A 27,187-nucleotide genomic window follows, 5' to 3' on the forward strand; every position below is an offset into this window, starting at 1 on the left:
CTCCATGTAGGAGCTGGAAAGGGATATGCCACTGCTTCCGAGAGCCACTTGAGGTAAGCGCCTCTCGGAGCCTGCACCCCTGAGCATCTCCTCATGCCCCGACCCCCTACCCCATCCCTGATCCTGCTCTCCAAACCCTTCGATCTCAGCCTGGAGCATCCCCCTGCACCCCAAACCTCTTATCCCCAGCCCCACCCCAGAGCCTGCACCCCTAGCCAGAACCTGCACCTATTCCCCAGCCCTGATCCCCCTCCTGCCCTCTGAACCCCTCGGTCTCAGTCCAGAACACCCTGCTACACCCCAAACTCCTCATCCCAGCCCCTCCCCAGAGCCTGCACCCCCAACCAGAGCCCGCACCCCCTCCCATACCTCAACCCCAATTTTGTGCACATTCACGGCCCACCATACAATTTCAATTCCCTGATGTGGCCCTCGGGCCAAAAAGTTTGCCTACCCCTGCTATAGCTGAATGTTGAGTATCTATTAGAATAAAGCCCTCCCCTTTTGGCATAAGTTCTAGTCCTGCGATTTGAATGAATAGTACAGAAAATTTAAGGGGTCTCTCATCATCCTGCTTCATATCTTGCACTGTAAAAAGCCCTCTTCATAAAGGTCCCTATTATTTCCCTGCATGCTGATTTGGGCAGTGCTGAGCTCAGACGTGGAACGCGCATGTCGGACTCAAATTACCTAGTTGCTGCCTGGAAATTGTCATTTTAATGTTGGAGGGTTGTTCTCTTGCTTATCTTGCAGGTGATGAGCAGACTGTAATGAGAAGCAGCATGGTGTAGTGGTCTGTGGACAGGACTGGATTCTAGGAATGCCATAGTTCTAGGCTGGGCTCTGCCACTGGCTTATGTGGCCTTTCGCAAGACAGGGTCCTTTTCTATAGCCATGCCTCCGCACTGCCACAGGAGCTAGCCAGCGGGAATCTCACTCATGCTCTGGCCAGACTCCAGAAGGAGGATCTAAACAGTTCAGTGATCCTGGAAGTGAGAATAACCCCAAAGACTTCTGCTATCTTGGTGACCTGAGCACCCAAGGGCAGGGCAAAGTGGAGTATGTCTCTCTTGAGGTTTCTTGAGAACTGAGTGACCCTAATTTCAAGAGGTCTGAGCAGTAATAGCTCCTGCTAATGATTGATTCTTCCTTTCCAGGCTTTCATGTCCTGCTGTCAGTTTAACATGGACGATTGCCAGCCAGACCCTTGCCACAATGGCCAGTGTGTGGATGGAATTAATGGGGATGTGTGTAGGTGCTGAGCAGGTAAGAGCTGGTCTCCATGCAGTGCATGTCCCATAATCTGACCTTTCTTATATTGCAACCCCAGGTGCAGAGAGAGCTTTGCTAGGTGGATGGGCACAGCTAGTTCCTAGCCCCTTTATACTATTGTCTTGCCCTGCACAGTACCGAGAGGTGGCTTGTTCGCCCCAATTTAGGGCAGATACGGTCGACTGGTCTAGGAGTTAGGAGACCTTGTTTTTAGTCTCAGCTTTGCTGCTGGTTTCTTGGACAAATCCTTGCCTCTCTTTGTGCCTCAGTTTCCCTATCTGTAAATGTGGGATAATGATACTGTCCACTAGGCATAAAACATGCAGCATGAGAGCTTAGCAGCAGGAGCATTCTCCATGTTTGCCAGGGGGGTTTTGGGTCTCGGGATGGGAGGAACAACCAACCCTCTGGCAGCAGCTGCTAGGAAACATTATTGCCCTGCTTGATGGAGCCTTCTACAAGAAGGCTTCCGTTCTATTCCCTTCCTGGAATTATCGAACAGCCCAGAGGGCTGTGACTGATTATTTTACTAAGCTCAAAGGGGATGTGGAGCAGCACTTTGCACCATGGGCTCTTACAGTTAATGATAAGAATGGCTGCTCTAAACCCGGTCAATCTGCAACTCCCCCAGTGCCTGTCCTCAGATCTCTACCCAGTGCAGCTTGTGGCACAGTTCCATGTGTAGCGGTCTGGCTGGCAAATGCTCCCAGCTTTCCCATTGCAATAAGATGCTGTGTGTCACAGCAGGGTCTGTCGGCTCCCCGCAGGTGGAACTCTACATGTCTTATGCATGTTGTGTTAGTGAGACAGGCTGCATTCCGCCTGCTCCCTAATAGAGCTCTCTCGCGCTCTGTTTGCAGGCTTTGGAGGGTGACACCATGAACTGGACATTGACGAGTGTTTGCTCAGCCCCTGTGGAAATGGTGCCAGCTGCTGCAATGCATTTGGGGGCTTTGTGTCTGTGCCCCTTTTGGCTGGGAAAGCTGGTTGTGTGATGTCTTCAAGAGCACCTGCCTATCTGAGCCTTGCAGGAATGGAGGCACCTGCTCATTCAGGTGCAGTCACCACCAAGGATTCACAGGCACTGGCTGTGAGCAGCAGGTCAATGACAGTACCAGTGTCCCCAGCCACCCAGCTCAAGAAGTATGTGAGATGGCGCTGAAGGTGTCATGGGTGAATCCCTCTGTTGGTGTGTCTGGAAGATTTTTCTGTCACTTTCTGGGGCATTTAAATACTAGACTAGAAGAACAGACTGCAGTGATGCATGTACATGTGTTGTGAGCATGTCGGTGTTTGAATGCGCACAGATCTTGGACCCACTGCCCCAATTTGTGTGCATGAGGAGGTAGACTGGTGCCCCACACTCATCCAAGCTCTTTGATGCATGTGAGCAGAGTTATTCCCGTGTCGAGAGTGTCATTCCCACAGGCTGCACCTGACTGGCTGCTTCGGGTAGCATAAAGCCTGGCTGAGTGGGCAGTGGGAAAGCTGTGACCCACTCACATAAATCCTAGGGGGCAGGCACTGTATGGAGGAATGGTGGTGGTGGTGATTATACATTTTCCCTGGAGTTTTAGACAGTGATATTTTTGGGTTTTTTTCCTAAGATGTTGTGCAGTATTGCTGTGCAGTTAAAAGTAGTCCCTTTCTATCCCAGAGGTGGCTGCATTTCTGTGATAAGTGGAAGTGATGGCTCCTTGCTGTATAAATGTAAAATGATCACATGTTAATTGTTTGCCTAGATTTTGGAAGGATAATTTATTATTGAAGAATAATCTACACAGACTAGGTTAAAAGCCCCTGAGCAAGGAGATTCTGTGATGCAGCACTTGGTGAAGTAACCTGACAGTGAAACAAGAGTCCAAAGGGAGTGAAATGAATTCCAGATGGTTATGGTAACTGGGAAGAAACTAATACTGAGGTCAAGCTTGAACAAACAGAGCCAGGACGCTAGAGATGGAGCTGGGGGCAGGGTGGTCCAGATAAGGATGAAAACACGATATATCATTCTTGGAGCACCCCAGGCCCAGGCAGTGAGATGAACCATGTGTTCCTTGGGTATTATGGTGGCTAATGCATATCTCACTGTGACTGTGTTCTTCTTTCTGATTTGCACTTTAGCTGTACACAGTGTAATAATACCCCTTGTCTTACATGTGATCCCCTACCTCTCCTGAAGGATGAAGACTCAGTATCGCATTCATTGCAGGGTTGCTATTACCTTGATCAAATCCTCCTTTACTGTCCTGACCTTTGTTCTCCCGCCTTTAAAGATTTCAGAATTGAAACACAGCAGTAGTGAAAAAGGCAATTCACAGGGCTGCTTGACATTCTTCCCAGTCTCATCTGACTCCTGCTCCACTCTTCACCTGCCTCATTGTGTGCAGAACATTCTGTGTGGATCATAACATGCCTGCGTTGGCCTGACATACTAGGGCTCCATGGAGTCCGGACCCTTGGTTTTAGTGGTGAAGTCCTGACATTCCCTTCTAGCTCTAGTGTTACTGATATAGGCTGGTTTGGTTTGGTTGTGAGTGTACAGTATGTTAGTATCCAAAGGCTGAAAGAAGACACTAGTACATTCCTGTCACATCGGAAATGGTCCCTTTTGCATGAGCCTTTGGGTTCTTGGAGCAGGGAGTATCTGCCAGCCAGAGCAACTGCTGCTTGGGGCATGAGAGCCTCCAACGTGTGTTGGTTTGGTCTTCTCAGGGTCTCTGTAGTATGTGTCCCTTGCAGGCTGCCAAGTGCAGAATTGGGGTAGCGGTCTCAATTACCTGCTCTGCTCTAGACTCCCTGTGTGACTGTGGGCAAGTCACTCAGTCTTTCTATGCCTCAGTTCCTGATCTGTAAAAGGTGTGTGTGTGTGTGGCGGGGGGGGGGGGGGGATTGTGAGGATAAATTCGCTACATGATTGCAAGGTGCTCAGATACTATGGTAGTGTGGGCCATATAAGTGCTTTTCCTAGACAGCATGGAATCTTCCAGCATTTCCTCTTTGATAGTGGGACAAACTCTTGGCTGCACCATGTTTTTGGGAGACCCCAAAGGTTTTACAGCCCCACAACTGGCAGTCCCCTCAAACCTAGGCTCATCTTTTGAATGAGACCTGACCAAGTTCCTGACTCCTTGAAATGCCCCTCATTAAGAGCACGGTTATTGGGTGGGTTTTTTTTAACTAGCTTCCCTGATTCTAGTGACATCTTTCAGGACACACAGTATTAGTTTAATAGCTGGTGTGTCTTCTATCTAGGATGAGGGGTTGTATCTTCTGCACTTGGAGAGAGATGGACTCTAGAATCTCTTCTGTCTGTGACTTTTATGGTCCAGGAGTTCTTCCAGCTACCTCCACGTTGGCCACTGGGATGTCCCCTGGAGATCATGGTAATCACTCTTTCTAAATGCTGCCTTGGGATCCCATGTGCAATTGTAACTCCGACAGACCCCAGTCGTCAGCAGATGGGATCGAACCTGGGATTTCTGGAGCTAAATGCATGAGCCTCTACTGCATGAGCTAAAAGTCACATGGCCTTTAGTAGATGCATTAATCTCTAAATGGTCTCAGTGCCATTAGAGGAGACAGAACACCACACCCAGGAGGTGTGTGGGTTACATACTTCCCCTAGCTGAGGAAGCGCATCTGCGCTTCAGAGACTTTGCAGTTGACATCCTGGATGAGCCCCCACTTATAACACGAACAGACCCCGGTCGTCGAACCTGGGAACTCTGGAGCTACATGCTTGAGCCTCTAGTACATGAGCTAAAAGCCACATGGCCTTTAGCTAATGCTGCAGCAGGCTCATTAATCTCTAAGTGGCTTTTTCTTCTCTCAATTCTGTTTTGGTGTCTCATAGAGCCCTTTCCCACTCTAACAGCCTGCCTCCTTTCCATTCAGCACCTAAGGTGTTGTGTGGGAAGAGAGGGTGATGCAGCAGGGAACTGCTGTAATGGTACATTGATTAGATAAGACAGGAGAGGCTTGTAGAGAGAGCATATGAATGGCTTCTTAGATAAACATCAGGTTTTTTGAATGTACTGAAATTTTAAACCCCATATTGGGATCCAGAGGCTTCCCCAATTTGTTTTGGGAAAACTCAGAGCATGGTCCATCCATCTAAATAGGAAGCTTCTACATACAGGTTTCCACAGGTTTCAAGAAAAAAAAAAGGAGTACTTGTGGCACCTTAGAGACTAACAAATTTATCTGAGTATAAGCTTTCGTGAGCTACAGCTCACTGCTCATGAAAGCTTATGCTAAAATAAATGTGTTAGTCTCTAAGTTGCCACGAGTACTCCTTTTCTTTTTGCAGATACAGATTAACACGGCTGCTACTCTGAAACCTATCAGGTTTCGAGCTGGCCTGAGGTCTCCAGGTTCTCATGTGGATTTGGATGAGGTTCTGTATGAAGGCTTGAGGTCAGACTTGGGTTGAGGTTTTTTAAACTCAATGGTGCATGAATCTCATGAGCAGTTCTTGTGAGATTTCGGACCAAAATGGAGAAATTTCTGTTGCCCTGGTCAGTATGAAATCTCTCCTGCCATTTGTCCTCTTATGGTCAGCTTTATATTAAGGCGCTATTTATAAAGGTTCATAAATGATTAATAGATGTTATAAGTATGTTGGAGATTGAGTAATGTCTTACAGATGGGTATAAGGGATCCATTAGCTTGTTGGACTGTAACAATCTGTATACATTGATTAGCCATTTAGTAACTCTTGATAAATGGAACCTCAATACAACAATCTTTTCTACTGTTTTCTGTGTTTCCCTTCCTGTTCTCTTGATCCTTCCTGGATCTCTTTTAGCATCTCTGCATTATCACAAAATGTTTCTTTTCTCTTGTTATCTTCCCCTTCTGGGTTAGTGGTGAATTCCCCAGCCTCCCTCTCAGTCTCCTTTCTGAGGCTTCTGGATCCAATCTGCCAGAGTGCCAGGTTCTGGTGCTGCATATACTGCTGGATAATGCGTGTAGTGTTTAATGTGCTCCTAATTGCCAAAGTGAGCTGAGCGGCCTCCATGCTTGCCTTGGTATGGCGTCCGCACAGAAAAAAGGCGCGGAACGATTGTCTGCCATTGCTCTGACAGAGGGAGGGGCGACTGACGACACGGCTTACAGGGTTGGCTTCAGGGAGCTAAAATCAACAAAGGGGGTGCCTGTACATCAAGGCGTATTTCAGGCAGGACTGCACAGAGGGTTCCAATAAGAAATGGTGCACCTAAGTTATCGTTCTTATTGGAACAAGGAGGTTAGCCTGGCCTCTGATTGATACATGGCTAGATTTACCTCGCTGCACCTTCTCTGTGAGTGACTGCAGTGTGATCTAGAAGAATGAGTCCCCTAGACAGGGGAGGGGGGGAAGCAAATGAGTACAAAACAAATCTGGTCTATTTCTTGTTTTGATCCACTCCATCTATCTTTTACATCTTTGGCTGGCAGCAGACGGTGCAGAAGGACTGCATGCCATCCACATCTCATGGCTGGTCGGCAGAAGATGGTACAGTACGACTGCTAGCAGTCCGTATCGCCTGCCCGCTCACCATAAGACGGTTCAATAGGACTGACTGCAGGACTAAAGAGAATGACCTGGTCAAGTCACTCCAAATTTAGTCCCTGCACCCATGTCTGCCCAGGCGCTCCCAGCCGACGTGGCCAGGAGCACCTCGGACATAACGATGATGGCTACCAGTCGTACTGTACCATCTGCTGCCACAAGGCAAGGGGTTGCTGCTACTGTGTAGCAATGCCGTACCGCGTCTGCCAGCACCCAGGAGACATAGGGTGACGGTTACCTGAGCGGGCTCCATGCTTGCAGTGGTATGGCGTCTGCACAGGTAACTCAGGAAAAAAGGCGCGAAATGATTGTCTGCCCTTGCTTTCACGGAGGGAGGGAGGGAACGGGGGCCTGATGATATGTACCCAGAACCACCCGCGACAATGTTTTAGCCCCATCAGGCATTGGGATCTCAACCCAGAATTCCAATGGGCAGCGGAGACTGCGGGAACTGTGGGATAGCTACCCACAGTGCAACGCTCCGGAAGTCGACTCTAGCCTCGGTACTGTGGAAGCGCTCCGCCGAGTTAATGCACTTAATGCACTTAGAGCATTTTCTGTGGGGACACACACACTCGAATATATAAAACCGATTTCTAAAAAACCGACTTCTATAAATTCAACCTTATTCCGTAGTGTAGACATACCCAATGACTCTCCCTGGGATGGGAGATCTCTGTGCAGGCCCCAGAGTCCATGACCAGCTGGGGAGAGGCCATCACATGTTTTCCAGAGTGAGGATTGTTCTGTTAGCAACTTTTGTGGCTGTTCTGTCTGAATTGCATTTTTATCTACATTAATTTCTGATTTGTGGTTTAGGATTTGATTTGAGAGAGAAGCACTGGGCAGCTGCAAGTTACTAGGCATGGGATAGGGAATTCCTCAGTGATATGTAGGAAGTTCAAATCCAACCCAGGTCAGGAGTGAATGAAAACTGTCCCTAATTAATGGGTATATCTTCTGCATGGTGACCATGTAAGTGATTGAGCAGACTTTCCATGAGCATGGAGAGGTTGTGCAGGATTGTGGTGGTGACATGTTCTGTTATGGTTGGGCCAAGCCATGTACCTGCCCAGCATCCGGAGAGGCAAATACAGATGATTTTTATAGTATCTCTTTCTATATTGCAAGAGGATTCTGTCTGTCTCCTCTGTTCCTTCATACAATCTCCCTTCTGTTATGCCAGTCTTCTCTGTACCTTTCCCTCTGCTGTTTGGCTCTTACCTTTGTGAAGTGTTATGCCAGTCTGTATGAAAGACATTATATAAAATACTTCTAATCAGATGCTGATCTGAGCTCTCCTCCACCTCTTAGCTGACTACAGCATTCCGCGAAAGGAATTTCTCGTTGGTCTGCCAGTGGTGGATTTCCATTCGGAAGAGGATTGTGTTGGGAGCACAATATTACTGCCATGCTGGGCTTCTCCTGGAAGAATCTCTCTCTGCTCTGCTCTCCCCTCTGGACTCAGCTGCTCATAGACTTTGAGGGCAGAAGGGACCATTGGGATCATCTAGTCTGACCTCCTGCACATTGCAAGCCAAAGAACCTCACCCACCCTCTCCTGTAATAGACCCATAACCTCTGTCTGAGTTACTGAAGTCCTCAAATCATAATTTAAAGACTTAAAGTTATAGAGAATCTGCCATTTACTCTAGTGTAAACCAGCAAGTGACCCATACCCCATGATGCAGAGAAGGCGAAAAAACGCCAGGGTTTCTACCAATCTGACCTGAGAGAAAATTCCTTCCTGACCCCAAATATAGTGATCAATTGGACCCTGAGAGTGTTAGCGAGACCCACCAGCCAGACGCATGGGAAAGAATTCTTTGTAGTAACTGAGAGCCTTCCCCATGTAGTGTTCCATCTCTGGCCGTTGCAGATATTTGCTACTAGCAGTTGCAGATGGGACACATGCCATTGTAGGCAGTCCCATCATACCATCCCCTCCATAAACTTATCTTGAAGCCAGTTAGGTTTTTTGCCTCCACTGCTCCCCTTGGGAGGCTGTTCCAGAACTTCACTCCTCTGATGGTTAAAACCCTTTATCTAATTTCAAGCCTTAACTTGTTGATGGTCAGTTTATGTCCATTTCTTCTTGTGTCCACATTGGTGCTTAACTTAAGTAACTCTTCTCCCTCCCTGGTATTTATCTGTCTGATGTATTTATATAGAGCAATTGTATCTCCCCTCAGCCTTCATTTGGTTAGGCTAAACAAGCCAAGTTGAGTCTCCTCTCGTACAGTAGGTTTTTTCATTCCTTGGATCATCCACTGAGCCCTTCTCTGCATGTGTTCCAGTTTGAATTCATCTTTCATAAACAGGGGAGACCAGAATTGCACACAGTATTCCAGATGAGGTCTCACCAGTGCCTTGTATAATGGGAATAACACTTCCCTATCACTACTGGAAATACCTCACCTGATGCATCCTAGGATTTCATTAGCCTTTGGCAGCTCGTACTCCTCCTGTGATCAGCTGATATATCCAGGTCTTTCTCCTCTTTTGTCGCTTCCAACTGATACATGCCAAGCTTATAGCAAAAATTCTTGTTTAGTCCCTAAGTACATGACCTTGCAATTTGCACTATGAAATTTCATCCCATTTTTACTACTCCAGTTTTTAAGATCTTCTTGTGTGATATTCTGGTCCACCTCCATTTTGGTAATATCTCCCAACTTTGTGTCATCCTCAAATTCTATTAGCACACTCCCTTTTTGTGTGTGCCAAGGTCATGAATGAAAATCTTAAATAAGATCAGTCCCAAGACCGATCCCTGAGGAAGTCCACTAGTAACTTGCCTCCAGCCTGACAGTTCACTTTCTGTATGATCCTTTGTAGTCTCCCTTTTAACCAGTTCCTTATCCACCTCTCAATTCTCAAAATTAATCCCCATATTCTTTGGTTTAACTAATAGTTTCCCATGCAGAACTCTGTCAAATGCCTTACTGAAATCCATAAAGCTGTTTGCATTTGACTGTCCTGAGCTGGCTTTGTAGGACTACTTTGACGTCCCTTAGCCTGGACAGAGGAAGCCATGGTGCACATCCTTAGCTGACAGCTCCTGGGGTTAAAACTTGACTGGTGGCAGATCCTTAGCTAGGATAAATTGACACCGCCCCATTGTCTTCAGTGGAACGACACAGATTGACACCAGCTGAAGATCTGGGGCTGGCTATCTCAAAGCCTGGGCTCTGTTCCTGTCTTTGCCAGTTACTCGCTATGCAGCCTTGGGCAGGTCACTAAACCTCTCTGTACCTCAACTTCATCTGTAAAATGGGGATAATGTAGTCGCCTGCCTCCCACCGACTTTCTGAGGAAACTACAACGCATTGGTCATCTTCCTGGAAAAACCATCCTGGCCACCATGGATGTAGAAGTTCTTTATACCAATATTCCACATGGGGATGTACTACAAGCTGTCAAGAACAGTATCCCTGATGAGGCCATGGCACACCTGGTGGCTGAGCTTTATGACTTTGTCCTCACCCACAACCATTTCAGATTTGGGGACAACTTAAACCTTCAAGTCAGCGGCACTGCTATGGGTACCCGCATGGCCCCACCGTATGCCAACATTCTTATGGCTGACTTAGAACAACGCTTCCTCAGCTCTTGTCCCCTAGCGCCCCTTCTCTACTTGTGCTACATTGATGACATCTTCATCATATGGACCCACAGGAGGGAGATCCCTTGAAGAATTCCACCTGAATTTGAACAATTTCCACCCCACCATCCAACCTCCACCTGGACCAGTCCACACAAGAGATCCACTTGGTGGACACTACAGTGTAAATAAGTGATGGTCACATAAACACCACCCTGTACTGGAAACCAACTGACCGCTATACTTACCTACATGCCTTCAGCTTCCATCCAGGACACATCACACAATCCACTAAGCCAAGCCCTAAGATACAACCAAATTTGCTCCAATCCCTCAGACAGAGACAAACACCTACAAGATCTCTATCAAGAATTCTTAAAACTACAATACCCACCTGGGGAAATGAGGAAACAGATTGACAGAGTGAGACGGGTACCCAGAAATCACCTACTACAGGACAGGCCCCACAAGGAAAATAATAGAACACCACTGGCCATCACGTACAGCCCCCAGCTAAAACCTCTCCAGCACATTATCAACGATCTACAACCTATCCTGAAAAACAATCTCTCACTCTCCCAGACCTTGGGAGACAGGCCAGTCCTCGCTTACAGACAGCCCCACAACCTGAAGCAAATACTCACTAGCAACTACACACCACACCACAGAAACACTAACCCAGGAACCAATCCTTGTAGCAAACCTCGTTGCTTATTCTCTCCCCATATGTACTCTAGCGACACCATCGGAGGAGCCAACCACATCAGCCACACCATCAGAGGCTCATTCACCTGCACGTCTACTAATGTGATATATGCCATCATGTGCCAGCAATGCCCCTCTGCCATGTACATTGGCCAAACTGGACAGTCCCTACGTAAAAGAATAAATGGACACAAATCAGAAATCAGGAATGGCAACATACAAAAGCCAGTGGGAGAACACTTCAATCTTCCTGGACATTCTATAACAGATTTGAAAGTAGCTATACTTGAACAAAAAAACTTCAGAAACAGACTTCAAAGAGAAACAGCAGAACTAAAATTCATTTGCAAATTTAACACCATTAATTTGGGCTTAAATAGGGACTGGGAGTGGCTGGCTCATCATAGAAGCAGCTTTGCCTCTCCTGGAATTGACACCTCCTCATCTATTGTTGGGAGTGGACTACATCCAACCTGATAGAATTGGCCCTGTCGACACTGGTTCTCTACTTGTGAAGTAACTCCCTTCTCCTCAGATGTCAGTATATTTATGTCTGCGTCTGTAATTTTCACTCCATGCATCTGAAGAAGTGGGGGTTTTTACCCACAAAAGCTTATGCTCAAATAAATGTTAGTCTTTAAGGTGCCACCGGACTCCTTGTTGTTTTTGTGGATACAGACTAACACGGCTACCCCCTGATACTTGCCTCCCAGAGAGTTGAGGCTAAACTTTTTGGGTAGGAAATGCTAGAGAAGGACAAAGCATTTATTTTTACCTGATAATGCGATACCTATGGGTGTGTGTCTGCTCAGACAGATCCCCAAGTGAGTGGCACAATGTTTGAGGGCCTTGGGGAGTTGCCAGTCAGGGAAACTTGGTCCCGAGGCTAATTATGGAGGACAATATTTTCTTGTCCGACAAGTGTGTGAGACCTGGGAGAATGAGCCCCTAAGGATTTTGGGAACTTGATTATTGTTGGCCCACCTAAATCCAAGGACAATCTAATTGCTTAGACTGGGTGGGACTCTTGGTTCTTGTCCAGTTCCATTATGTTTCTTTGATAAGGTTTTCTCTCCCCCCCCCACCTTCCATCATCCTTTCTACTCAGTCCCCTCCCCGTGTACACATTTCTTAGTCTGCATCAGCCAGGCCCCAGGCATCTGAAAATCTGAACTGGATTTCATTGCGTTGTGGCTTCTGGAATGACCTCTGTGGATACTTTCCCTCTGACACTGCATTTATCGTATTCAGCCAATTAAGCCATGCTGCTGCATTGCTGCAGAGGGAGAATTCCTCTGCTTACTGTGTAAGCATGTCCTATTCCCTTGTTCCTGGGTGATTCACATATCTCTGTGGTTTAACTTTACCACGGAGGACCTTGGAATATGGAGCATGTGTACTTGTGCTCATGCAGGATTTTACATTTCTTTTCTTAAAAATGGCTAACATGTGAATAGTCCTCTGCAGGAGGATGTCAGTGAGCAGTGAATATAGGGGCAAAAGCCCTCAGTGTACAGTCATGATGGTGCACCTGATATCATGTGTGATAGGTGGATAAATTCTGCTGTTTACACCAATGTACTTAGTTGAAGAGAGGACCTGGCCCAGGATGCGTTAAAACAGGCCAGGGAAAGGAAAGGACTAAAGAGAAGGATTCTGCCTTGGAATGCCCTGTCTGAAGAAAGCACAGAGGAGAAGTTGCAAAAGGTTTATGGCCTCATTTCTCAGAAGTTCCGAGCAGCCCCAGCACCGATGGAGATGCAGGTGATCAGGGCTGCTGAGAAACAGGCCAGCTATTTCGGTTTTTGTTTGAAGAAAAGGAAGTCAGTGCAGCATTTAAAGCTGACACCTGAGCATACCTGCGCTTGCCCCCTGCTTCCTGGTCTGGGGCTAAGATACCAGTGCTTCTCATTTAAAGCAGACAGTTCTATGAAATCTCATCTGTCCTGTCTATTCAGTTCTTTGGTGGGCAGGGGTTATCTACGTAACTCCCATTAGCCTTAATTAAATCCAATTATGGTTTGGATTTGAAGATACTAAATGGTCACAGGTAAGCACGATCTTTCTGACGGCTCCTAATCTCTGTGATGAAGCATAGAACATGAGCAGATTTTCCCACCTCTGAAACACTGATGAACCTATAGCAGAAGCTATTGTAGTTGATTCTGTTCTTGGATTACATAGGTGCAACTCTCATTGACTTCAGTAAAAGTTGCCTGGGTGGCACTGAGAAAACAATTCAGTCTCTTGTAGATTTTCTTTAGGCAATTGGTCATTCTCTATATCTGACCAACTGCTAGAGAGAAATGTCATTAACCTTCAACCAATGGATTGGTTTTTAACATGCTCTGCAATATCTCCCACTTACTAAAGTTCATCAAATGGCATTTTTAAAGTTTTGCTGTTTCACACGGAGGGTGAACAGCTGGGGCCAAGTGAAACTAATGGGATAGGTACTCCCTAAAGATCAGAAGGGATACCTGCTCCAGCATGGGGATCAGCTGCTGGAAAGGGACAGAAATATTATCTTATTGAATGGTCTTAAAACCCAAGTACTCCATACCCCAGGTTTACTTCATCCACCACTGGAATGTAGCCACTTTGTGTTGTCTTACTATAGCATCTTTTATCCAGGGATCTCAGGTCACTTTATAGACATGCATCAATTAAATCTCCCAGCATCCCTATGCTAAGGAAGGTATCTGGGTGCTCCTGTGAAATTGCTCTAATTCCAACACCCACTTAATGGATAAGGATTTTACAACCAGAGGTTTCAGGACTTTTTCTACACAAGGACCCTGGCTAGGAATTTGGGATGCCACTGAAAACCAGAATGAGCCTAAATATTTGTACTGTCGGATCAACAGGATTGGTGGGGTTGTACAAACCCAAACCGCTTCCTTTATTTACATGCTCAAATGGTGTAATTAAAGGGAGGGGCAGAGAATGCTGCTTCTGACTGGATTTTGCTGCACAGTTATTCTGCTAGTGCCCAGATACCATGGTTAGTGGCTTTTTCCCTTCTTCCCCCAACTCCCACTGACTTCACTGGGACCAGGATATCATCTCTGCAGGGTGTATTATGCTGGGTCAGCTGGAGCATTGCTTTGATGCAGCAATTCTGATGGGGACGGACTGCAGCTCCTTCCTTGCTTCACTCTGTTTATTTAGCATCACAGTTTATGCTGTTGCTGATTGTTGGGTTAGCAACTCACAGGCCCCATACAGACAGCTGCCTTTCCATTCACTGAGGAGATTGAATACAAACACCATCATTGTGGAACTGAAATGCTTCGTTAATTTCTGTGTTATCCTGGGAAAGCATTGAATAGGGTTTGGATTTTGCATCCCTAAACCTCTTTGGGTATGATATGACTGTCTTTGGCCTGATTATTAATACATTCTTGCAATGCCCATCTAGGGTAGGTAGGATAATAATTGGTCTTATTTTACAGATGAGAAAACTAAGGTTCAGAGGTTAAGTGACTTGCCCAAGGCCCCAGGAGAAGTTGGTATTAAAGTTGGGAGGAGAGTTTGGGAGTGCCTGGCCTCCAGTCCCATTCTCACACCACAACACCCACAGTGTGCCCCCTGTTTTCGTTGAACCTTGCAAAGAAGACATAGCATCTGAGCAGCAGCAAATATTGGAATAGAATTCTGCCTTCTGGATTTAGTGTTAGATCCTTGTGCTAATCAAACTGTCCCACTGAACAAAGCAGCCTCTATGGGAAAAGTGTGATTCATTTACATCTGGGTTTTGTTCATAGACCATAATTGATCAAGAAACTGATTTCCTATATTTGATTCCCAGCTCTGCTCCCCAGGACAGTGGGTCTGCGAGTGCCCTTCACTGCTATGCAGGCGACCTGGGGCTGACTTGCTTCCCAGGCAGACAGAAAACAGACAAGACCTATGTTCTTATGTTCTCTCTTGTTTAGAGCAGGGGAGGGATGGGGAGAAAGCTAATAAAATACCAGCCCCCACTCCCTTCTTCGTCCTGTGCTTCTCCTCTTTTAACATTCAGCTATTACTTGCCCACCCTCCTGCTCTGGGCTTTGCCAGGTAAATGCTGGCAACTATAGTCTTTAGTTGTCCAGTCCGGTCCATGTGATCCAGGCAGTGTTTTCCATTCACTCCAACAGCATGAGTAAAGCGTTTCAAAGTGGACAGCGACTCTGTCCACTGGGTTAGTGCTAGTCCCTAAATCGACAAAGCATGGAGTGAGTGCCACTGATAGGAAAACATTTCTGGTCTGGGATGTTGGGAGAACCTGCCTTTACCAACTCCCAGCCTCTGTTCCTCTCTTGAGGCTTTTAGGACCGCCACTCTTATGCTTGCCATGGAATTACAGAGAATTCTATCCAGTGCATACCATGCCGCTCTCCTGCTGCCACTCTCCCTTTTGCTTTGGGGTAAGTTTTCATTTTCTGTGTCTGGCTCTTAACCAGTTAATATGCACTAACTTTGGCTAACAGTCAGAAATTACTTGGCCTTGTGTTAATTGATATGACAGAATTGTTGCTTCCACATTCAGTAGCTGTGGAACTTGGAAACTTCTCATCTTGGAGATACAAAGGCGTTTCACAGCTTAGGGGTGTGTGTTTATAAACAAGAACGAGACTTTCTGTGTGTGTAATGTGTAATTAAGTATTCCGCTATTGCAGTAATTGTTCTCCCTATCAGACAGTGAGCTGAAAACTTTAGTAAAGTCTCCTGAACTTCATGTTTATGCTCATGCAGAACAAATGCACAGGAATAGCTTATACTTTCAATTTTAAGTCCATTTGGTGATGGTGGTGGTGGGGCATCCCGGAAGATGAGTAATGGGTTTTTTGTTGGCAGGTAGTTCTGGTACAAAATGGAGGAGGAGAAGGGAAGGAGGCAAAAGGTTCTATTTTAGAAAACTTTAATAAATTTGATCTATTCTGTAAGATGCAGAGAGTGATGAGATGCCCAAAGATTGTATCATATTGGTGGGACTTTTTGGACTTTCTTTCAGAGCTGGGGAATATGCTTTTAGAGCTGGGGTGAGCCTCTAGAGGTGCATAAGCAGCTCTGCACCTGGGCTTAAAATACACTCACTCCTGGGTCTAATTTCTTGCATGCTCTGGAAAATAGGCTTCCCTGTGTTTCTTCTGAAATGGGTGTCTGGGGATCTGCTGGGCCTAGACATCTGGTTTAGTCATCTAGGGATTATAAGGTCATGTCAGGAACATGCCAAGCCTTTTACTGGGAAGGAAGATGGGGATTGAACTGACCTCCCTAGTCCTCCCCAATACTGCCAGGCCAATGCGTGGATAAGGTCCTCTCTCCGTTAGGGCAACAGCAGTCAGTGACAGGGATGCATAGATGTGAGGGTAAAACATAGGGAACTAGGAAACACAAAGTTATTGATTCAGAGTGCTCTTTTCCTGCCATACTCTATCTAACTGAGCCTTCTAGTTTTATCCACAGCACTAGGACCTATTTCAAGTTGTTGAAACCTCAGTACTTCTTTCCATGCCCCTAAAAGTTCTACCCCAGTAGCCTTCCTGCATCTGCCTTGTTCTGATACTGTTAGACACCTTAACGCTTGAGTTGAACTGTTTTGTTTCGTTTTTCCCCTGAATTTTCTCTCTTCCGTACTAACTTCTTTGTACTAACTTCTTTGTCTGATGTGTTGGCTCCAAGTGCCTGGAATTCCTCTGGCCACAGGGAAGCTTTGGGGCTGTCTTTTGTGTCCAGTAACCATAGCTACTAGTTTAAAGTGTGAAGCAATTACGATGGCTTTGTGTTGTGCAGAAGGAAGGCCCATTGCATGTACAGAATTGCTAGTACGTGGCTGTGTCAGGGATGGAATGCTCCTTGGGGATATATGCTGTTTTGTCTTTGCATTGATATCCTCCCTCTCTTTGGAGCAACAACCTACAGAAGATATCACTCTCTCTTTTGTTAGAGTTGGAGTGAGTGCCCTATTTAGAAATCCACTTGTAAAGCATAGCACAAGCCGGAGTTTCCACAGACACCCAAACTATTCCCATTTACAGAGGGAAATCTGCCAGAAGATTTAATAGTAAATGGTTTGCATTTCTGTAATACCTTTCACCTCAGGATTTCCAAGCACTTTATTAAAAAGTCCCTCCTTGCCCTTGTGAGACAGGTAATTATAATTATCCCCATTTTACAGATATCGGAAACTGAGGCACAGAGCGACTGGGTGACTTGCTCAAAGTCACAGAGTAAGAGTGGTTGAGAATAGTCCTGGGGTCCAGACTTCCAGTTCCTAGTTGTAACCACTAGACCATGCTGTGAAGCAATCAGACCCGCATTAGCTCCAAGTTCTCATGTCTGGAATAAACTCTGAGGGTAATGATGCTGGCTGTCTACATGAACGCAGTTCTGCTGCTTCCTGGAGTATGGGCAGAGACAGAGTAGTTCTCAGCTAATATTGGTCTAGTTCATTTGATGTCTTGAAGAGTACATGCCGGAAAGTGGATTTAAAACCCAACTTCCATGTCTTGCTGCCCCACTCAATTAAACAGGCACCTTACTTCACATACCTTTGGTCTGGCAAATGCTTTGGACACCTATTGTGGAAGGACGTTTGCAGGCAAATGTCTCTTCTCTGGGTTTGTTATCTGCTCTAGGGTAGGCTCTTGAGATTAGCTCTGACATACACACAATTTACATCTTAAACACTGTTCAAAGCAATGCTCCCTTTTTAACAGTCTCACTGTTGTCTATGTTGACTGCCAAAGTATTTAGATTGGAATTAGAAATTAAATCTTGTGAGCCACTTTGGTTAACTGAGTACACAGGAAAACCCCTATTTCAGCGTTTGATCTGTGGAAATGGCTGAGAGATCAGAGAATGTGTAAACCAGGAAGGTCAGCCCAGAGGTGTGTTTATTAAGGGGAAATACTGGGGTGCAATAGGAACTGAAAGATCAAAGAATTACTGGGGCAGTATATTCAAAACTACCATAAAACATGGATTTATAGCTCTAGCACCCTCCCACAAATCCTGGAAACTTAATAATAGAAATAGTTGCATCTTCAGATGCACATTAAACAATAGACAGATGACAGAGACCTGGCTGGCTATCTGTTTCTATGTTTACAATGGGTTTAACTCCCTGTGGTAGAGTAGCTCTGATTAACACTATTAATATTTTGAGCCATAATTTTGGCACTGGTCTGCCCTGTGGATTCTTACCCAGTGCTTGGCATTGCTGTCCAGTGATTTGCTACAAGTCGGAAGGCAGAGAGCCAGGAACTATCACTTTTCTCCTTTGAAGTAGGTAAATATTATTTCCACTTTACAAGAGGAAACTGAGGTACAGACATTAAGTGACTCTGTGGCTGAGCTGGGAATTCAGCCCAGGCTTCCCAGTGAAAAGTCCTGTGCTTTGGCCCTAAAGTAGCACTCTACAAATATAATAAACTGATATATTGGCTACCCTCCCCTGCCCCCCCAGCCATTAAAATGCAGCCACCTCTGGAACCTGGCAGCTGTTTAACAGGGCACAGCAACAGTGCACTACAGTTGAAGTCAGGGAGTGAAGATGCTACTATATCCAGCTGTAGCTAATGATAATTTAGTCAAGCAGGACTCCGTTCTGATCTCATTTACATAGGTTTAGCTCTGTTGACTTCAGTGGAGTTAATCTTGATGTACAGGGGTACTGAAGAGCAGAATCATGCCCACAGTATTTTAATTAGTACTCAAACTGGAATTTGGCTAATGCACTGGGATTGCACCCCTGCTCTGCCAAAAAGTTACTGAATCTTTTAAGACCACACGTAGTCAGGCCCTCTGTTTAATGTCTCCTTTGAAAGATGCCTGTAGCAGCACAGGGCTCTCTAGCACTCTGCTTGGGCCATTGATTCAGTACTGTCTCCGAGAAATTGCGTACTGAATTGCAAGCACTGCTTTTGGATCACGCTGGGCTTCCTGTAGAGGTCTCTTGTCCTAGTACCATACCCAGCTTAGCAGAGTTTGTGAGATATGACAAGACCCTAACTGAGGTGGTATGACTGACACTCAGATTCAGCCAGTGGGTTGTATTTCAACCTGCGCGTTCCCTCCATTTCACAGCAGATTCTCTCCTTTACGTTCTATTGGAACAACAGTACAAAAGCCTGAATAGTTGCTATGGGGAAAATGGGGAGGAAGAATTTTAACCAATCATCATAATCTTTGCAGATTCCCTTCAAATCTCTGTCCTGTGATTTGTCATGTGTAGCAAGTGCCCAGTAAGCCTCAGCTAAACAGGCTGTCCAGCTCCTGGGACACAGAGTGGGCAGTGATGCCATGAAAGCAGATGAATTCCCCAGTTTCTGGCAGTGAGATGACATATGAATGAGACCAGCAAGGTCAAGCAAAAAGTTTATTTGTGGAAGGAGACACTAGTTCAGCAGCACCTCTCCTGATCACAGGGGGAACCAACAAAAGAACTGATCACTCTGTTCTGTTCAGCTGGCATGATCAAGCCCTCCTTCTCCTTGTAGAAGGCAGGCCACCCCTCCCCCTTCAGCTCATATGTTGGTTGGTGGTTTTTAATCAAAGTACAGGTTTTTTGGAAAGACTCTGTGACTGCATCCAGTGTGCACAAATTGAATGGAAGTTACCTATTGAAGTCCATGTGATGGGCTACCATAAGAAGAACACTGGATACGGAATTGTTAAGGCCAAATCAGCAACAGTGCAGACTACCCAACATGTCAGCATTCAGAAAGAATTGCAAGGCTATGGTCTTTGGTGCTTAACTGATTAATGGCAGGAGTTTTGCTCTATTTTTGTAAAGCCCACAGAATGTATAATACAAATTAGAGATGGCATAGGTTTGTTGTCACCTCCTCTGTGTCAAGAGTGCCAAGGAGCTTTGGAAGAGTCCAGAATGCACCTTGAAGGTACTCCCAAGGAGCTCTCATAACAGCCTAGAGTAGCTGCTGCAAGAGTCCCACATGGTTCCTGAAGGAAGAACCTGATTTTGTTGTTCCCATTGCTGACTTGAGAGGTTGAAAGGAGATCTTCTATGTTAAAACTCCTTGCAGGGCTGCCGTGCTTCCTTCCTAGTGAGTGGATCCTGGGAACAGGCCAGAGAGTGTGCCTTTCTGCTAATCCCTTGCACTGACCAGGATAGGGAAAGATCAGTGGAGGTCAGCAGGGATTTACTAATATAAGCACATGCCTTTCTGTTGCTATGGAAACATAACTCTTTTCATTCCTTTATTCACGGGTTCTGTCGCTGTTGTTTTTGCTCTAAGTGTGGCTCTGGTACCTGGGGAGTTTCCTCTTTTACCTTCGGCCTGGGCTTCTTACTATAGCAGAAAAAGTGTTGGGTTGATTAGTAGGTGCCTATCGTAACTGGTAGAAGTTGCACTGAGTTAGGATTTTCATCATTCCTGTCAGTCACTTACAGGTTTCATCTAGTTCATTTGCTGTTGCTTTGCCACTGGAAGGCCTGTTACTCTCAGCTCCTGGTTGTATCAGGATTTTTTGTCCAGTTTCTGAAATGAACAGGGCAGGTGAAATATAACTGGGGGAATATAAAACTTTTGGGTCTGTAGCTTGTGTCCTGAAAGATGGTGATGGTGGAAAGCAAAACTGAAACAATATGAAAGCCAGGGAAATCCACAGATATGGTGGCCATTCCATGCCCATAAGGTATTTATTCCATGATGCACCAGTGTCTTACATCTTAAATAGTTTTTGTAACAAAGAATAGACATTTTTAAGCATCTAGTAATCTCTTCTAAAAAGATCATATTAAAAAAATTGAGTGGAATATGGCTAAATCCCTCTTAGAGCTGTGCACTCAATGTAACAAAGGTGTTGAAGCTGGGAGCTACAGCATATAAACTCCCTGTCCCCCTCCCTCCAGGAAACCTTTGCAATGGGAGGGAGAGCACACATTCCATTACTCAGCTCTCTTCAGTCTCATGTCACATGGAGATGCTATCTATCTTGTGTGCAGCCCTTGCCAGCAGTTAAAAGCCGCATTACAGCCTAAGAGTCTCTGAGCCTGGTGCATTATGTCTCTTCGTCCTTCTGGCAGTCTTCTCTCCTCTCTTCCACACTCCCCCCCCCAGTGGTGGGCATTGTGCTTTCTCGGTCCAGTGACTTTCTGGGAGGGAAAAGCAGAAACAGAGGAAAAACAGACCAGTGCTGCTTAGACTCTGAATGTTGCCATCCTTTGTGGTCCTTGTATCTCAGGAAGAGTTTGAGGTGACATTTCTGATGCCTGGGGGTAAGGAGGGAACCCCATTCCCATTGTCAGTACTAGTTCTTCACAGTCACACCAGGCATAGTGCCTAGCCCTATGTACCACAGGGGCTCCTATTCTGTCCTGTTATGTTTTCTCCTGCTCCCTGAGGCTCTTTGATGCAACAGATGCCACAACTGGAATGTGTTGAAATGGTAAGTTTCTTGAGCCTGGAGCTGCATGAAAGATTGTGCACTAATGCACTTGGCAGTTTGTCCTGGGGCATCATGTTGTAAAATCTATAAATTCAAATCAGATATAAGCAGGGGAATGAAAGTTTGGATGCTTGAGAGAACTGAGTTTTGCTAGATAGTTGTAACACTTCTAGCACGAGCGAGATTCTGCATTGTGTATGTGTATAAAATATCAAGCTCTCTACTTCTATAATACCTTTAATCTAAAGTATTCCCTACTTCTTTACGCAGGTTAATTAAACCTCCTGACACCCTTGTGAAGTGCATAGTTGTTTTTTCTATTTTGTAAATGGGTAAACTGATGCCTAAAGGGAAACTGATTTGCCCAAGCTCACACAGTTATCGTCAGTCCTGAGAATAGTCCCCAGGCATTCTGACTACTGGTCCCTTTCCTTATATATTTGTGGTAATTTGTGTCTATTTGCTGGGAGATTCCACCCAACAAAGCAGCAGAATAAAAATGATCCCCAATTACAGGGCACATGCATAAGCAAATGTTCAGAGATGGATAACTAGCTTAAAGCCTCACTCACTCCATAAGTACTGGGACTCTGCTGTCACTTCCTGCTGTTTGTGGAGACTATTTTGCTCAATTTTAATGGAACATTAAACTCTCTAAAAGGCTCCCCTTTATCCTGTGTTGAAGGTTGCCTCCAAAATGAAGGAAACAAGGTGATGTCTGGGCTGATAACCCCAGTGTCTGCTGATCCCCTGTTGGAATGTTAAATGAGTGTTTAAAACCAGGTTGGATGGTAACTTATCAGTGGAGCTGTCTGGAGGAGTTTGAAGCTGCAGGTACCTTGTGCATGGTTAATGTTAGGATGACATTTAAGGAGCCAAAGGCAGCAACAGTCTCAAATGCTAAAATTGGGAGGTGCCAAAGAAAGAGAGAGCTCTCCTGCATGTGGGTGTAGTACTGAGCACCTCCGGTGCATCGTGACGCCTACCTGAGGACATCCAACACTTTCCAGAGGTGCTTAGTACTTTGCAGGCTCAAACCCCATTATTGTAAAAAGCTGAAGGGCATTTAAAATACTGGGTGACTTAGAATCAGCACTTAATGGGCACAACAGATTCCAGACTGCATCTTGAGAAATGCTGCACTAAAGCCCTGGTCAGAGCCATGCTTTCCCAGGGTGTGAGCTCTTTCAGAGGAGTCCAGAAGAGGGGGATACTTTAATTTAGCATCACCTCCCAATTCCTAAAAGGAGACAGATGTTGCCCTTGCATCCCTGTGTATGACAAGAGCTGTGTGCAGTATGGCTGAAGAGAGAACTTGGCTCCAAGTTGGTAACTTTATTTTAATAGCCTTGTTTGTTTTTTCCCCACTGTAGAGGGGCGCAGGGGGCTTTGTTCATTTATTTATGGATTTGTTGCATGGCACATGCCATTGTGAAGGTGTGAAAATGGTACCTTCACAGACCTTTGGAGTTGGGTTAAGATTTTGCCTTGGCTTTTGGGCAAGCCCCATGTGACCGACCATAGGAAGGTCAATCACTTTGGCACTCTCTGCTTTGGTTTCCCTATTTGTAAGATGGGGAGAATACCCATGTCACAGAGGGTTATTAATGGGTGTCTAAAAAGTGCTTGGCATTCCTTGAATGGAAGCAGGACTGTGTTTTGGCTTGCAAAGAAAACTTAAATCCACATGCAAAGTACCCATGGGTACAATCCCAGGTCTTAATTTCCTCTGTCCCCTGGGAGCTGATCACTGTGGTGGTTGTTGTAGCTGGAGCCAGTGGATACTAACCTGGCCATGTGATGGAGGTTTGACTTTTTTGTAACCCTGTCCCATATTGGTGATGTGGCCAAGTTTCTTCTCAGCACCTCCCGTGAGTTACCCTCTTGCTTGTTACAATTGCTTGATGCAGGCAAGCTAAAGTGATTTGCTCCTCTCAGTACATCATTAAGAGGATAATTCTCTTATTCCATGTTGTAAATAAAATAAATTCTGGTGTCCTATGATGTTCACTGGCCCCACCCCACTGGCTGGAGGACACATTAGGGTTGGTGGGGTCAGCCTTCGCTGTTCATCAGTTTGGTGACTTAGCAGCAAAGCATCAGCAGGAAACCCCCGCCCCCCATTTCTGTTTGATGGTCTTTGTTCCTGGAAATACATTTTTGAAGAGCAATCTCTCCCCACGAGTCTGAGCTTCCCAGTGCTGGAATGGGCTGCCTTTGTTTCGACATAATGAGCGGAGGGTTACGGGCTTGACAATGAACAGCTCCATTATTTGTGAGAAGAGGGTCTTTTGACTCAAACTTGAGAAAGGAGCCTCCAGCCCTACCCCCAGCATGTCACCTGCTTCCTCTCCTACACCACCACCTACACAAGGGGCCAGATCAGCAAAGCTCCTGCCTACACAAGCATGATGCTCCCTATTCAGGAGTTCTGTTCCCAGGGAGACAAACTTGCCGTGGACAGTGATTCATCCCTTCCATTTAGAACTTTGTAGGACTAGAAAATCTTCTTGTAATACTAAAGGGTACATATATGGCTCCATCACCATGGTATCAAAGTGTCTCATAATCTTTACTGTATTTATCCTGGCAGCACCTCTCTCAGGCCCAGTAGGGATGTTATTTCATTGTACAGATAAACTGTAGAGGCACAGAGAGGCTAAGTAACTTGCCCAAGGTCACAGAGGGAATCTGTGGCATGGCAGGAAGTTGAATCCAGGTCTCCAAAGCCCTAGGCTATTGCCCTAAGCACTGGGTCCTTCATCTCTAACAGGAGAGAATGTTAGTTCAGTGATTAGAGTAGGAGATGGGGGATCAGAACTTCTTGTTCTTTTCCTGGCTGTGCTGTGAGTTGCTCATGTGACCTTGGACAAGTCACTTAACCTCTGTGTGCCCCACTGTACAGTAAGGATAATGCTTGTCTCACAGGGGAGTTGTGAAGCTAGTTAATGTTTCTAAAGGGCATAGCATGGAAGGTATTAAGTGTGTAATAACTATGATAAGAAAGGTGTTGGTAAACTCCTGTGGTGAGCTCTTTAGAAATGCCTGTATATACAGTTCCAACTAGAAGCTGGTATGGTTCTAGGTCTAGGGCATCTCCAGGATTACCTGGGAATGGAGGCTGCTTTTAAGCAATGCATATCACGGCCTCTGAAGCATGATTTATGAGCCCTGTAGCTAAGTCAAAGAGGGACACTTCAGAGCCAGGACAGTGCTCTCAGGGGAGGAGCTGTAACAAGTGGGGACTCTTTCTATTGGATAACAAAAGTCTTATATTTGTGTGCTTTAAATTGCTGTCCTTCTTGACCATGGGCCCTTTTTGAATAAAGAATCTATTCTAAAACAATAAATGTCCATTTGCTGGCATCTGGGTAACTGGCTGGGAACCTGAACATTTCATCAGGCTCCTTAGTCCTTACTGTGAATTGGAGCTGCTGGAAACTAAGCCTGAGTGGGTGATTCTGTCTGAGAAACTTCAGATTTTTTCGCAAAAAGAAAAGGAGTACTTGTGGCACCTTAGAGACTAAAGCTCACGAAAGCTCATGCTCAAATAAATTGGTTAGTCTCTAAGGTGCCACAAGTACTCCTTTTCTTTTTGCGAATACAGACTAACACGGCTGTTACTCTGAAACCTTCAGATTTTTTGTAACTTATTTTAATGCAAAGTGAAGAAGGAGGTGTCCTCCTGAGCCTGGAGAGGGAGCAGGGCTGTCTGATGCTAGAATGCTTCATGAATGAATGCTGTGGAAAGAGACCTCTCTGGGACAGAGAGTGAGGCTCTGTGAAGTGACCCCTGGCCTTCCAGTGTGCGTAAGTATTTGCTGGTGGCAGTCTCTAATAGAACACACTTCTCCAGGCTGTGCTAACAGGAAATCAGAGCAGAGAGAGATATTGGCACCAAAAGTTAAATTGTATTTATTTCAGCTCTGCTCAAAATGGGCTGGTTGTGGGGAATGTTTGTTGAATAGAGAAACTTGCAAGGGACCAAGTTATTTTCAAACTGCTAATAGGGTTTTGCAAACAATGGGACAGACAATAACATTTAAATGCTATTTTAAAAAAGAGAGGTTTCAGAGTAGCAGCCGTGTTAGTCTGTATCTGCAAAAAGAAAAGGAGTACTTGTGGCACCTTAGAGACTAACAAATTTATTTGAGCATAAGCTTTCGTGAGCTACAGCTCACTTCACTGAATGCATCCGATGAAGTGGGCTGTAGCTCACAAAAGCTTATGCTCAAATAAATTTGTTAGTCTCTAAGGTTCCACAAGTACTCCTTTTCTTTTTACAAAAGAGAGACTTCGCTGCATTCTTTTCTATCACTCCTTTCCCAGCCTTTCTCCAATTTCGTCAGATCCCCCTCATCTTGCTTTATCTGAACTACAGGTCCCATAGCCCCTTCCTTCTATAGAAAGAGAGTAATTGTGCAAGCTTCTGTCAAGAACAAATGGGTGACTTGCATAACTGTGTGTGTGAGAATACTGGTGTCTTCTCTTTTTTTCTTCTTTTATGGTGGGTAATGGAGGCCAGAAATGTCTCTTCTTTTCTGGGTTTTGTTTTTACATTGGAAATTCAGGTCCTATCTAGCTTGGAAGACAATCCATAGGAATTGTTGAACTAGTGTAAGCATGGCAACCCAAGAGACCAGGGACTGATACCTGAGAAACTGAGAGGGTAAGAGACTTTTAGTCGGATTTTAAAATCTGTGTTTTATGGGGCGTAGGGGAATTGTTTTTTGTTTGGTGGGGAGAGGTTTAATACGTATTTAATTCCAATGACAAAAAAACATTTTGGAGGAAGAAAAACATTTGTTAAATATTCCCCCATCCCCACAATCCAGGTATGAGAGCTCACATCATACATCTCTAAGACCCCCAGGTAGTCGTCCAGCAAACTCAGACTAGATATTCCTAATATTTCTCAAGTGAAAAAACAAGTAGAATAGAAGAACGATACCAAAATGCCCTAGCAGGAGTCTTTTTGTCCCAAAGAAATATAAAAGGTCGCAAACCCATCTTTAAAAAAATTCCTTTGAAAGCTACACTTAATGCAAAACCAGATCTATTATATTTGGACCCAGTAGAGAAGGAGATAGACACACAGGCAGCTGGCAGAAATATGGCTGGCTGCTGGAGACTTTATTATTCTGGTCACAAAACTGAAAACAACATGAAGTGAGGCTTTGCACTGAGGAGGAAGGGGGGTGTGTTCAAACATTTAAAGGGACAGAACATCACAAGATCTGCACTGAAGGAGTTCAACAAGTGCTTTATATCTGACTCCTACTCTGTTTTAGCCTTTGACGTTCATCATAATTCACTCCTTTATGAGTGGAATCTATTTCTAAAGGGAAATGTAGCCCCATCCAGTTTCACTTCAGAGTAGGGTGGGTGGGTGGTGGTGCCCTAGCAGGTTTTTTACAGCAGGTTTCACTTTCTGATTATCAGGGAGAGTGTTCTTCCTGTGACACATTAAAGGAAAGTCCAAAATGTCATTTTTAATCTAGCAACAGTGTCTTTCATAGAAAGTCATAAAACGTCTGTGGCTTGGTGGCTTCTCTCTCTAGATCTTCCCAGTCTATGACTCTGGGGAGCAGTTTGGTTTTGAGCATGTTTTAGTGGTTGTTGTATTATGCAGCCGTGAAGGCTAATTTATT

At 45.3% G+C, this 27,187-nt stretch overlaps 1 protein-coding gene across 12 annotated transcripts in view; it reads left to right on the forward strand.

Annotated features, from left to right (window-relative positions):
• CRB2 (crumbs cell polarity complex component 2) overlaps nt 1-27,187 on the forward strand; it is a 143,653-nt gene that overhangs the window by 70,928 nt on the left and 45,538 nt on the right. For 11 of the 12 annotated variants that reach the window (XR_012155262.1, XM_073314519.1, XM_073314520.1 and 8 more), the window contains exon 1: nt 15,344-15,547. The exons of the other annotated variant lie outside the window; for it this stretch is intronic. Coding sequence is in view for 10 of the 11 variants with exons in the window: in XM_073314519.1 (XP_073170620.1) it covers nt 15,466-15,547 (82 nt within the window). In the remaining variant the exon portion in view is untranslated. Of the gene's footprint in view, nt 1-15,343; nt 15,548-27,187 lie in introns of those variants that run through there. 12 annotated transcript variants of the gene reach the window in all.

This window comes from Lepidochelys kempii, chromosome 16 (genome assembly GCF_965140265.1).
Source record: "Lepidochelys kempii isolate rLepKem1 chromosome 16, rLepKem1.hap2, whole genome shotgun sequence".
Lineage (NCBI taxonomy): Eukaryota > Metazoa > Chordata > Testudines > Cheloniidae > Lepidochelys > Lepidochelys kempii.